The sequence below is a fragment of the Mucor velutinosus genome, assembly GCF_035048745.1.
Source record: "Mucor velutinosus strain NIH1002 chromosome Unknown tig00001575, whole genome shotgun sequence".
Taxonomy (NCBI): domain Eukaryota; kingdom Fungi; phylum Mucoromycota; class Mucoromycetes; order Mucorales; family Mucoraceae; genus Mucor; species Mucor velutinosus.
This window is the reverse complement of record NW_027041916.1, coordinates 277,814-289,699: the sequence shown is the minus strand read 5'-3', so window position 1 is coordinate 289,699 and position 11,886 is coordinate 277,814. Positions and strand designations below refer to the sequence as shown.

The window sequence follows — 11,886 nt, the reverse complement described above, 5'->3', positions numbered from 1 at the left end:
GGCATTGAACAAGAACGACTATAGGATATCTCGTTCATTTGTTTTCACACAATATTATAACTTTGACTGATCCAAGCATCCACCTTCATTTTTAAGGCTATCAAATTCTTAGGTTGATCCAATGCTTCTTTGATTAAATTTCCCTCGATGAATGAGCAACATCACATTGATTGTAGAGACCAATCAGCAAAAGCAGAAATAAAGAGAAACTATGGAAGCTCTAGGAACAATAAGCGTCGCAACTACCCTGACACCACATACGCACATTTTCAAGAATAATACGGAGCGATAATACCATAAAGGCAGCTGCGTAATTGAATATCTTGCCTGGCTTGAGCCAGTGATTCTCTGCATAGGACTAGTTCAAACAGACCATTTGAAGGAAACCCATCACCATCCATGGAACTCGAAAAAAAGTTGCAAACAACCTATTTGGATGCGGTGATCTACAAAGGTAGCCAGAGACTTGTGAATGAAAAAGCCAGTAGATCATTTTGAAGACTTTTTTTTTTTTTAATTTGACGAGATGAAATGAAATATGCTGAAAAGTTGCCATCTGTGAATATCGCTCTTATGTATAATACAACATACATCAGCACTCTGCTATAGTGACACCACCATTAATGGATCATGAGGCGAAGACGCTATCCTGCATGGTAATAAAAGGTAATCACAGCCATAATTACAAGAAGGCGTCGTACGAGTCAATCCCCAGCCAGAAAACGGTGCGAATCACTATCTGGAGCACCTGGAAGATGCACCACACGTTCTATACCCTTGATGCATGAGCTCAATTTACTGCCAAGTGCTTAAATATAACGTGATGTGAAGTCCAATTGCAAAACTTACAATGGTTTTGACTCTAAATGGCCAGACCTACAGCCATTTGAAAATTGTTCATTTTTACAATCTTTCCTCATTACTCATCCACATTGTTCTTAATAACCTCAAGTCAAACATGCCCTACTCAACCAAAGTATCCTCTATAGCTTTTAATAGACATATGACCCAGGTTTAAATACTAATCAAAAAGTTTTACTAACAGCATCTATCCAAAATTTGCAAATTTCTCAAATCTCGCTTTTCTCATCATCACCACATCCAATCTAAAATCCAATTGCACCATCATTTTCTACGCAAAAAAAAAAAAAAAAAAAAAAAATGTCATAGGAGCCATACTACTTTCAAAACTCAAATTTCAAAGAGAAATTATAAGAGAAAAAAGAGAAAAGGGAAGGAAATGGAGAAAAAGATTTACGAGCGACAAGGCAATTTTATATGCGTTTACAGAGAAATGATTTGGGACGGTTCAATCATGACAATTATTAAAATATCAATACTGGTGACAGTAACTCACATGTACACATTGATGAAACAGAGGTTTGATGGGTGTAGTATGAAGCTCTATTTGGTTTGGAATGCTGACTTGTCGTATGTTCATGTTATTGCCCACCCCCAAAACTGATAATAACCTTCTACAAATCTCAGGTGGTGGTGAATTGAATGAGACAGCAAGCTTCAATACAGGTTACCAAGACAACAATACTCATCGTTCATTTTGACGCATTTTAGGAAATGAAATGCCAATTCATGTATGATATTTAAGTTTTGTATAGTTGAGATGTAATCATCAAGGTTCAGTAATGTATAATGAGTCGTCGATATTTACATTAGAATGAGGCATCTGAAGACTACAACAATCTATACTACCATGGCAATATTATTGGAGGGTACTCTGTCCGAAGGCGCCTTCTGCAGCTACACTCTCGACTATTCATGAAATATATGTATAAAATTTGAGGAATGCGAAGCTCTTGATACCAAAACAGTCGCTTTGGCAAGACATATTCAGCGCTGCTGGTACTGATTCTATCACTGGATATGATTGTAGATGAGAAAATAGTGTTGAATTCGTCGTAACATACACGCTGATGGGTTTACCTGGTACGTATACACTGCATGAGAATGCGCCGCAAGTCGTTGAGCAAGCAATGTAAAATGCTTTCTGTATCACTTGCTAAAGTGAGCAATACATTTTGGCTTCTTTCCACTGTGAACTTAGAAAGAGGTGGGAAGTCTTATCCTCATTCAATATTATTATGCCTTGAAAAGAAGAAGAGCTGGCTGTGATGTGGGGAACCAAATAATAAGATGTCTTTGCTCAACGCACATTGCAGTGATAATGACAGCCTGAGTAAAAGTAAAACGAGGCAAGCGAATGTACCAGGTAAATTGAACTTGGATCTTTAATTAGGCAGTTTCATGTCGCGGTTAAATGGGTCTACAGATGCTTTCCAAAACGACGTGTATTACATTGGTCAATTTGCAATCTCGATGTGTGTTTAAGCAACTCACACTGTGGTTTCGCCATGATAAGTATTTCGTATTTCACGTTGATCAAATAAATGTCTTCTCCATGAAAATGATACAAGTTGAACGAAAAAGTTATCATTCAATTCAAGATCAAATGTTTCAGATGCAGAGATGATACACAAAATCACTTATCAGATGAAATGATCAACCATAACCATTGGTTTTTAATTCTGATTACAATTGTAAATAAAAGTATCTTTTTTCGTTTTTCATGTTCAGGTTGCACATACAAACTGTTTATTAGAGATTCATTTCGATGGATTTGGAATCAAATGGAGCTTGTTCTTTAAGTGTGTTATTCAGGCACATTTTACTACATTCAAAAAATGGTGTAAAAAGAAAATAGCTGTCAGAATGCAACACGTTTGAGCATGTTTCAATCAAGCAATTACTTTTTTTTTTTACCCATCTTTGGATCTTTTTTTTTTTTTTTTTTGCTTCCGTAAAAATACGGAACCTTCTTTTTTCATTTAGGTAACTTTTCATCTGTACAATGTACATCTGTATGACATCGGAGCAGACTATGTATGTTGATTGAAACAGAGACTGACCAACATCTACATTGAAATAGAGGGAATACTTATACTTGATACTTTAATTCAAAAGTCTTTAACCTGCGCTTACATGAAAAAAAAGAAACAACCTTGCTGTCAAAGCTTTCTTCTTATTTTGCTTGTTACGTATAAATGGTATCTGTCAAATGGTTTGATGCGGAACCATAAATGTAAGTAAATCTGATAAATTTTTTATGAAATCAGATACCGCGAAAGCATCTTGAAATCATGAAAAGTTGGGGGTACCCGTGTCAGCGGGTCCATTAATTTGTACCAAGCGGATCTCCAGAGAAAGAGATGTGTAACATCTTGTTATCTTGGGTATAAAGTGAACTGGAACAATGCCTTGTATTTCTCATTATCTGATCTTTTTCCTTTTTCTTGATACAATACTGCACCATGCGTTTCACTACCTCTACTACTTTCTTGGTCCTCTTCTTTGCTATCCTTAGTGTTGGGTTTGCCTCTAAAATCGTAAGTTCTTTCATAACCCAGATATTGTAATCTCTATTTAACTGTGTTATTTGTTTTCTAGATGGACAGCGATAGCATCCGTGATGGATTGACTCAAAATTACCTGGTGCGCCGTGCTGATGACTCTGCGACCAACGGTCATGGCCAGGGCTCAGCAAGTTCATCTGCGCAAGTTTCTACTGCCACAGACGCATCTGCTACTGCCTCTACCTCCTCAGAGAAAGGAAAAATGTCTAGTTCAACTGCTGAAACTGGTGCCACCGCCACTGCTGTCACCACAACTAAAAAGAAGAACAGCTCTAGCTTTGCTTCCCCTGAAATCTTACAAACTGGCACCCTTTTCTACGTTGGTGTTTCTGTTACTACCCTTCTTTGGATTACTGGTAAAGCTATTGATGTCCAAACTAACCGCCAAGAGAGATACGCTGAAAGCTTAGTGCACAGCATCTAAATGCCATTGCTATGCGACACTACTGCCATTTATTCTACATATTTTATACCAGAGTCGGTTGATCTCTCAATTTGAACTCTACGTTACTTACTACAAACTACATTATTCACAAAAGCCCTCCCTCCACTCATCCCACCTTGTTTAGATAACACATCCCCAACTCTTTCTACATATTTATACATATTTAACTCTCTATTAATGAACTGCTTTTCCTGTTACAACCATTCGCAAAAGCTCTGTACAAAATAAAATGAACGAAATTTGTTACGCACCACATGACAGCCTCTTTCTTCCTACTGATCTGACCATGTGCTGTGGGTAATAGTATGATGCTACCCTAGTATAAATGGCATTTATACGATCACCATCTCTTGTGCATTCCACATTGACTCACGAATTTCAAACACAAGGGTGCTTTTATTTTACAATTGAAACGGCACAACCATCTAATCTTCAGTCTTGCACAGTGCCATGACACTGAAGTTAGTTTCATTAGGGTCTCTTGCCATGTATTGCTTCATGACCTTGGCAGCACTCTTTGGGAGAAAGTTAGGATTAACACCATTGCAGCGACACATTCAGACATGCCACTAGCCAACTTACCTCGACAAGATTTGTGCACTTTCCATGGTTAATGGGAAACAGCTTTCTTCCATCCAGCTCGTACAAATGTTGATCTTCCTCGATGAAGCAGATAAAATGTAGATCAATGGAATCATCGCTACAAGGAGCCTATAGTAGAGTGAGCCATCATCCCCGTAATGACATGACAAAAGGCATATGTACCGCTGTTTGACCCTCAATAGCAGCAGAGGCATGCAACTGAGCCAACTCTTTTGAATTCTCCAACAACTCCACACGTTCTTCGACAGACATATTTTTGGCCTCTTCAATAATGTCGTTGAACAAACCAGGACCTTTTGTATTGCCATGAGCATGCTCATTTTTTTTTCTTAAACATCGCTACTACTATACGTACCGACAATTTCATTGTCATTGCTTGCTACAGAATGCAACAATGCAATCATGCCGCACGCGTTGGCGATTGTCTGCTTGAAAAAGACAACATCGGGGCTAATGCTTTGCTCCAACTTGATCAAATGAGCCTCTTCTTCATCCTTAAACTTTTCGTATGCCTCTGTAATGGGAAATAAAAAGACGACAGCCTCTACATTTGGAGGCACCATGGCCAACAATTCAGGGTCAAGGCCTGTGTGCATGGATCAGCTTCAATGCTCATCATGCGCATTGCTGACTATACCTACCCAGGACATCAACATAGTTGTACTTGGGATCAACGCCTGCTTTATGAATAATCTAAATGGCAGTGAATGTTAGGAGATATGGAGTTGCATCTCGGTGTAGCTGCAAGTTACCTCATTCCAGACCTACAAGCGCACACAACAATAGATAAGCACTCAAAATTCTATAGAATAGCATCGCGTCAAATGCTACTTATTTACCTCTGGGTTAGCTTCAAGAGGAACCCATCTTTGAATAGGTTTGTTTTCAGTATTTTCTTCTGCCATTGTTTTTATATAAGTGAGTATAAGGAACAAAGAAGTAAACGGATTGTCATGCTGCTGTGGTCATATAACTGCTTGTTTCAATGAGAGTCCGCGCTTACTGAGCGCAAGAGCAAAACTGGGGCATTACATATCGAGTGTGTGTCTGCATACATTTAACCTGTAAAGAGTGGCTTGGATTGTTTTTTTCTAGCCTGCTACTCATTCAAATTAGGACCCCCCCCTTTTTTATACTCTTTTCTAGCCTTGAAATAACTATTCTAGAATACAGTGAATATCCTATTGAATGAACATTTAGTATACTAAAGGTAATTTATACAAAAAGACGGGTCCAACTGAAGCGAAAAACACGTTATTTAAATTGGGATTACATGATAGTCCAAATGTCGAGTAATCAAGAAGACCAACAACAACAACAACAACAAAAGCAGCAGCAGCAGCAGCAGCAGCAACATCCACTATTAGGTAGACAACAACAGCAACAACAGCAACAACCTCCATATAGATTTTACACCGAACAGCATCAACAACCATCTTATCAATCATCTCATTATCAAAACGCATATTTCCCCAACAATGTCAATAGCAGCAATTACTATGGCCTTGGACAATCATATACTAATCCAGCATTAATGAATCCCAACAGCAACATGAATGATGCCCCTGCAAATTACTATCAGCAGCAGCAGCAGCAGCAGCAGCAACAATTATATCAACCCTATCAACAGCAACACCATCCACCCTCTCAAATATATCAACCTCAAGCAACAATGCAACAATTTAGTGACCCAGTTGTACCAACTGAGCCTGATGAATTCATTATTGATCTGCTAAGAAAACCTCAAGAAAGACTATTTCTGTTGAAATTAGAATTGGAATTGGAGGCTTTCATCAAGGATGAGCAGTAAGTGATGAGCAAGGAAGGAGGATGCGACAGGTGTCTAACAGCACATAGAAAACTTCGCCTTGACCTACCTGGAATGAATTCATATCAAAGATTGATGGTGCATCGGTTGGCACCTTATTATAAACTAAATCATTACCATGATGCCATGCGAAAGGCAGTGTATGTTTGCAAGACATTTATTACAGCATTGTATGTTTAAATTGCCGAATATAATTGCCCTTCTTGGTACTAAATACTCTTGACAATTAGACCCTCTGTTCGATTGCCTGATATCCAGCTGGATAAATATGTAGCCAACGACGACAATGATGACAGCTCGAGCAGCAACCCATCCCATGCCACCACCAACAATGACCCTCCACCTCAATTCAAAATCATGCGTCGCTCAGCTGGATCAAGTAGTCCATCTTCGCGCACATCCACACATGAAGATCAATCAAAAACTGATAGAAAAAACATGACTTATGAGGAGAGAAAAACGGCCTATGAAGAAGCCAGAGCTCGTATATTTCAAAATATGGAAAAATAATAATAATAATAAAAAAAAAAAAAAAAAAAAGCCATACATACATTCTCGTTGTTCTTTTTTTTTTTTTTTTCCTTTTTTTTTTTTTACATATTAGAGAAAGAGAGCAAGCGGAAGAATAAACGCTGCTGATAATCTACATCTTTTGAGACGCACCATATAAGTAAAGGTAGGAATACGAAATCCAACACCACCGAAAATTTCTCTCTTCTACTGCTGCTGCTGTGTGTCCATAAAACCTTTCGCACGGGGTGAATAAATCGAGAAAAACTGTAAACTTTATTTCCTCCTTCTTTCCTTTTGTATTCAACACAAATGCCAAAGAACAACAACAACAACAACAACAGCAGCAGCACACAAGATGTGTCTTCAACAAAGGAGCGCATGAGGCCAAGGAAACCAGACTCCTCCAACAAGATTGAATTGGAGCAGGTAGATCACAAAAACGTCGATTCAACCACACATGAAGAGTTCAGAGAGGACATGACTCGCCAGTATTCTCGATCCACACAGCCTGGCTCATTACTGAACGAGCAAGAGAAGCCTCACCTGAAGAGAGCCTTAAAAGCTAGACATGTAAGTTTGGGTTGAGGTAAAAATGGGAGGAGCCATGTCACTCAATGACCTGCCACATGCAGTTGACCATGATTTCGCTGGGCGGAACCATTGGTACAGGCCTGTTTTTAGCCTCAGGTGCTTCCATTGCTTCTGCTGGTCCTGGTGGTGCTCTCATTGCCTATGCCTTGATTGGTGTGATGGTCTTTTTCATGATGGAATGTTTGGGTGAAATGGTAAGTGTTTGCTCTGCGGCCAACTTAACACATGGGTCTCACTCATGCATGCTCTTGTCTATAGGCCACGTATTTGCCAATCTCTGGTAGTTTCAACAATTACGCTGGTAGATTCATCGACCCCGCCTTGGGCTTTGCTCTTGGTTGGAACTATTGGTACAACTGGGCTGTTACCGTTGCAGTTGAGTTGGTAAGTAGACAAAGGTCAAGTTGTACAGATCAAAACCTTGTTTACTAATCGAATGGCGGTGTAACATTTAAACGTTGCTTGATTAGACTGCTGGATCCATGGTCATGACATTTTGGCTGCCCAATTTCCCTAGTGCAGTCTGGTCTGTCGTCTTTTTAGTATTGATCCTGTCTCTCAATTTGTTTTCAGTCAAGGGTTATGGTGAGGCCGAGTATTGGTTTGCTTTGATCAAGGTGTTGGTCGTCATTGTCTTTATTATCCTCGGTATCCTGGTGGACACTGGTGTTTTGGGTGGCTATTATTACGGTGTAGAGACATTCAGATATGGTGGCGTCCAAGGCCTCGGTGTCTTGAGCACCTTTTTAACTGCTGGTTTTTCTTTCCAGGGTACCGAGTTGATCGGTGTTGCTGCTGGCGAGAGTGAGAATCCTCGCAAGAATGTGCCCAAAGCCATCAAACAAGTCTTTTGGCGTATTCTTTTGTTTTACATCCTCGCCATCTTCATCATCGGCTTGATCATCCCTTACGATGACCCTCTCTTGCTCAAGAGCGATGTCACTGAGATTAGCGTATCCCCCTTCACTTTAGTATTCCAAAAGGCTGGTATGTCTGCTGCTGCTCATTTCATGAATGCTGTCATCTTGACCACTGTCTTGTCTGCTGGTAACTCTGGCCTTTATGCATCCAGTCGCACACTGTACGATCTTGCTCTGGAACGTAAGGCCCCTCACATCTTTACCCGTATTACAAAGAATGGTATTCCCATCTACTGTGTGCTTTTGACCGCTGCAGTCGGTATGCTTGCCTTTTTGACATCTCTCTTTGGCAATGGTGTCGTGTATACTTGGTTGTTGTCCATCTCTGGTATTGCTGGTTTCATTGCTTGGCTCGGTATTGCTGCCTCCCATTGGAGATTTCGTCGTGCTTATGTCGCTCAAGGAAAAGACTTGTCTGAATTACCTTTCAAAGCTCGTTTGTTTCCTGTGGGTCCCATCTTTGCATTCGCTATTTGTTTGTTTGTCGTCGTAGGTCAAGGCTACGACACTTGGATGGCTGATCCTCCTGTGCCTGCTGACATTATCAGTTGTTATATCGGTGTTCCTGTGGTGCTTATTCTCTTCTTTGGATACAAGTTTGTCAAAAAGACAAAGATGATTCCTTTGATGGAAGTTGATTTAGATTCTGGACGCGAAGAGATTATTGCGTAAGTTGGATCAAGGGCTTTTGTATTAGAGTGAACCTGTTAGCTAACTCTATTATATCACAGACATACTATTGAGATGGAGGATCGCAAGCAGCATGACCCGTTGGAAGGTGTCAGTATCTTGAAGCCAACGACCTGGAAGCGTATTCCCCACAACCTCAAGTCATGGAGAGATGCCGTCAACAACTAATTATAGCTTTACTCCTATTTTTCTCCTGTATTAACCTTACTTATACTTCTTTGTACCTATATTTAACAATCAATAAATCTTCATTTAGAACGCTGTATTTTGATGTGAGCCTTCTGTTTGAAATGGCAGGTCATTTTCACATATTCATCTGATCAAGTGCTAAAATTTGCTTATGGCCATCCTATCTCGATCGACGAAAATAAGACAAAGAGGATATGTTGGTCTTTTAAAGTATGTTCATTAGTGTCGAAAACATAGTCATTGCCTGATCTAGTATTACTAAAGATGTAGCCACCATGATCGACCATAGATGCGTGACCCAGATAATGATGGTCAGTGCTAAATATGTGCTTTAGGTTGAGCGATCATATTACTGCAGTCAATCAAAAAAAAAAAAAATGCCTTCTTACTAAATTAAGATTGAAATGTTTGGTTTTCAAAACATTCAGGCATGTAAATAAGTTGATCCTTAAGGGCTGTAACAAAAGGAGCTTGTTGATGGACAATCTTTTTCTGTACATTTCAGCCGCTCTCCATAAAGTGATACAATAACGTGCTTTTCATGCTTGCTGGTAGACAGAACATTTAGAGATCGAAACTGTTTGCAACTGCTTCATCTGGCTGAATTGCATCTAAAGGTACTGGGAATGCCCCATTGTATACATGATGTGCTAAAATAGGGGATTGTTGCTTTACTGTATATGTGAATAGTGAGAATCGACAAGTTTACCTAATGGGAATCCCACAAACAAATGCTCTATTTTGTGGTTACAATCACTTTCTGTAAATGACCATGGAAACCAGGTCAAGGGCCTGGATTGGTGTGTTCTTTTCTAAATGTGTTCCACGTCGTACAATGAGAAGATCCTCGTGCCTCTTCATTAAGTTTAATAAATATTAGCGCTTATTGAACAATATCTTTATTGCCTCCTCCTCCTCCTCATTCTCCTTTCTTGTTCTTCTTCTCTTTCTTTTTTTTTTAACCAAATCATAAAAATGGGTGCTCAAGTAGTAGATTACAGAGTATCAACCCTAGTCGTTCTTTGCAAGGATTGTGGACATGATGTTGGATTGTATCCAGCTCGACACAAGTGTCAGCCTGTCGAGAGACCTGCTATGCCTGCTTTACCGGCTCGATACACCAAAGAAAAGAAGCTCAACATACCGGGATCACTAGAATTGAGCGCTAGAACCATCTCTTCGGGATCTTCGTCTTCTATGGCATCTTCACCGAGCCCCAGCTTCTCATCAGCGGAAACACCTACCTCCAAATGGTCTTCCAGACTCCAAAACAATAATAACAAGGCAGACGACGATAATGAAGAATCTGTATATTTCAACAACTTTGCTGCCAATCTACCCGAAACCAACGAAGCCTCTGGCAAGAAATTGTGGGGAAAGGTGCGACAGAATGAAAAATGGAAGCAATTGAGCGAAAAAAGTAAATGGCATTCTTGATTTACACACACGTGGTGCCCTGAATTAACCTATTTTGATAGACGAGAAACCTAAGCAAACCGGAAAACTGTGGGGAAAACTGATCCAGGCCACCCAGAACATGGCTGACAAAATTCCAGCCCGAGACGATCGTGGAGCAGGTAAACATCTAATGTTACTTATCTAAAGATCACCGGCCTGATTCTTTACTACGATAATTAGAGTCGGATGAAGATGATTGGGAAGGAGAGACGCATGTGTCCAGAATTCTTCGAGAACACTATGAAAAGAAGCGTCAGCGTCTCCCGGACTGGCTCTTTGACGAAAATGTGCCTGTGTCGAGAAAGTCATCATCGTCCAACAGAAGAGGCCATGACCAACAATCACCAGTGCACCCACAGCAACAAACATCAGCAGCAGACGGCCCTATGAGAACACCTTCCAGAAGAAGATTATGGGAGCAAAACCCACAAGATGCAAAGAACATATCTAGCAGGGAAAGAGAAAGACAGGAATTGCGTCAAGCACAACCTCCTATGCCACCACCCTCATCAGGCTCTGAAAATCGCAGTCGTTACAGTAACAGAGACCATTATTATAACGAGGATCGTGATAACAGCAACAGTAGTGGTGGTCGTTACAGTAATCATAGAGACACCTATGAAGAAGATCGATACAGCAACAATCGCCATTATGAAGACAATTACGATCGCCGTAGTCAACCCACAAGAGAAGACGACAGATATTACGACGACAGATACAGGAGCAACCACAGTAACCGCAGAGATGATTATGGCCAAGGCAGGGATCGCTATGATGCTCCTCTATCTCCTCAAACAAGAGGTAGTCGAGACCAGCCTCGTTATTATGATGATGACCATCGTTATCAGCAACAACCGTCAGCACATCGTCCATTATCTCCTCTTCAGAAGCAAAGTTCCAACAGCACAAGTCGCCCAAGGTACCATGAAGAGGATCGTGGTGGCTATTATGACACAGCACCGGTCAAAAGTGAAAGGAGTGCAAGAGGTTATGGTGACAGATCCAATCGCTATGATCAAGGCCCACCCGTAGCAGCAGATTATGATGACTACTATGATACGCGAAGAGTGCCTTCACAATCCAGGGATCGTGCTGCTCGTTACCAGGACCATGACCCTCTAGAAATGAGTAGACGGGAGCCATCGATTCGAAGTGGAGGTCATCGTTATGGCAATGATCCCAGTTACTTTTAGTCAAAGATCGCCCCTCTTCCATCCCTCT

General features: G+C 40.5%; 5 protein-coding genes across 5 annotated transcripts; 4 read left to right on the top strand and 1 right to left on the bottom strand.

Annotated features, from left to right (window-relative positions):
* Window positions 1-3,326: 3,326 nt before the first annotated feature.
* Window positions 3,327-3,852, top strand: ATC70_013339 (uncharacterized protein; the record flags this gene model as incomplete). The annotated part of the gene is made up of 2 exons (XM_064832503.1): window positions 3,327-3,401; window positions 3,463-3,852. 2 exons carry the CDS (start codon window positions 3,327-3,329, stop codon window positions 3,850-3,852), a joined length of 465 nt encoding a protein of 154 aa, XP_064678762.1.
* A 446-nt stretch (window positions 3,853-4,298) lies between these two features.
* Window positions 4,299-5,381, bottom strand: ATC70_013338 (uncharacterized protein; the record flags this gene model as incomplete). Its single annotated transcript, XM_064832502.1, has 7 exons — window positions 4,299-4,388; window positions 4,456-4,584; window positions 4,639-4,769; window positions 4,832-5,062; window positions 5,118-5,169; window positions 5,229-5,240; window positions 5,316-5,381. The coding sequence occupies 7 exons, from the start codon at window positions 5,379-5,381 to the stop codon at window positions 4,299-4,301; spliced, it is 711 nt and encodes a 236-aa protein (XP_064678761.1).
* A 380-nt stretch (window positions 5,382-5,761) lies between these two features.
* Window positions 5,762-6,814, top strand: ATC70_013337 (uncharacterized protein; the record flags this gene model as incomplete). The annotated part of the gene is made up of 3 exons (XM_064832501.1): window positions 5,762-6,282; window positions 6,334-6,474; window positions 6,535-6,814. 3 exons carry the CDS (start codon window positions 5,762-5,764, stop codon window positions 6,812-6,814), a joined length of 942 nt encoding a protein of 313 aa, XP_064678760.1.
* A 312-nt stretch (window positions 6,815-7,126) lies between these two features.
* Window positions 7,127-9,186, top strand: ATC70_013336 (uncharacterized protein; the record flags this gene model as incomplete). Its single annotated transcript, XM_064832500.1, has 5 exons — window positions 7,127-7,387; window positions 7,450-7,602; window positions 7,667-7,792; window positions 7,879-8,996; window positions 9,060-9,186. 5 exons carry the CDS (start codon window positions 7,127-7,129, stop codon window positions 9,184-9,186), a joined length of 1,785 nt encoding a protein of 594 aa, XP_064678759.1.
* Window positions 9,187-10,182: 996 nt separating this feature from the next.
* ATC70_013335 (uncharacterized protein) lies at window positions 10,183-11,858 on the top strand (the record flags this gene model as incomplete). Its single annotated transcript, XM_064832499.1, has 3 exons — window positions 10,183-10,627; window positions 10,686-10,784; window positions 10,846-11,858. The coding sequence occupies 3 exons, from the start codon at window positions 10,183-10,185 to the stop codon at window positions 11,856-11,858; spliced, it is 1,557 nt and encodes a 518-aa protein (XP_064678758.1).
* Window positions 11,859-11,886: the final 28 nt, after the last annotated feature.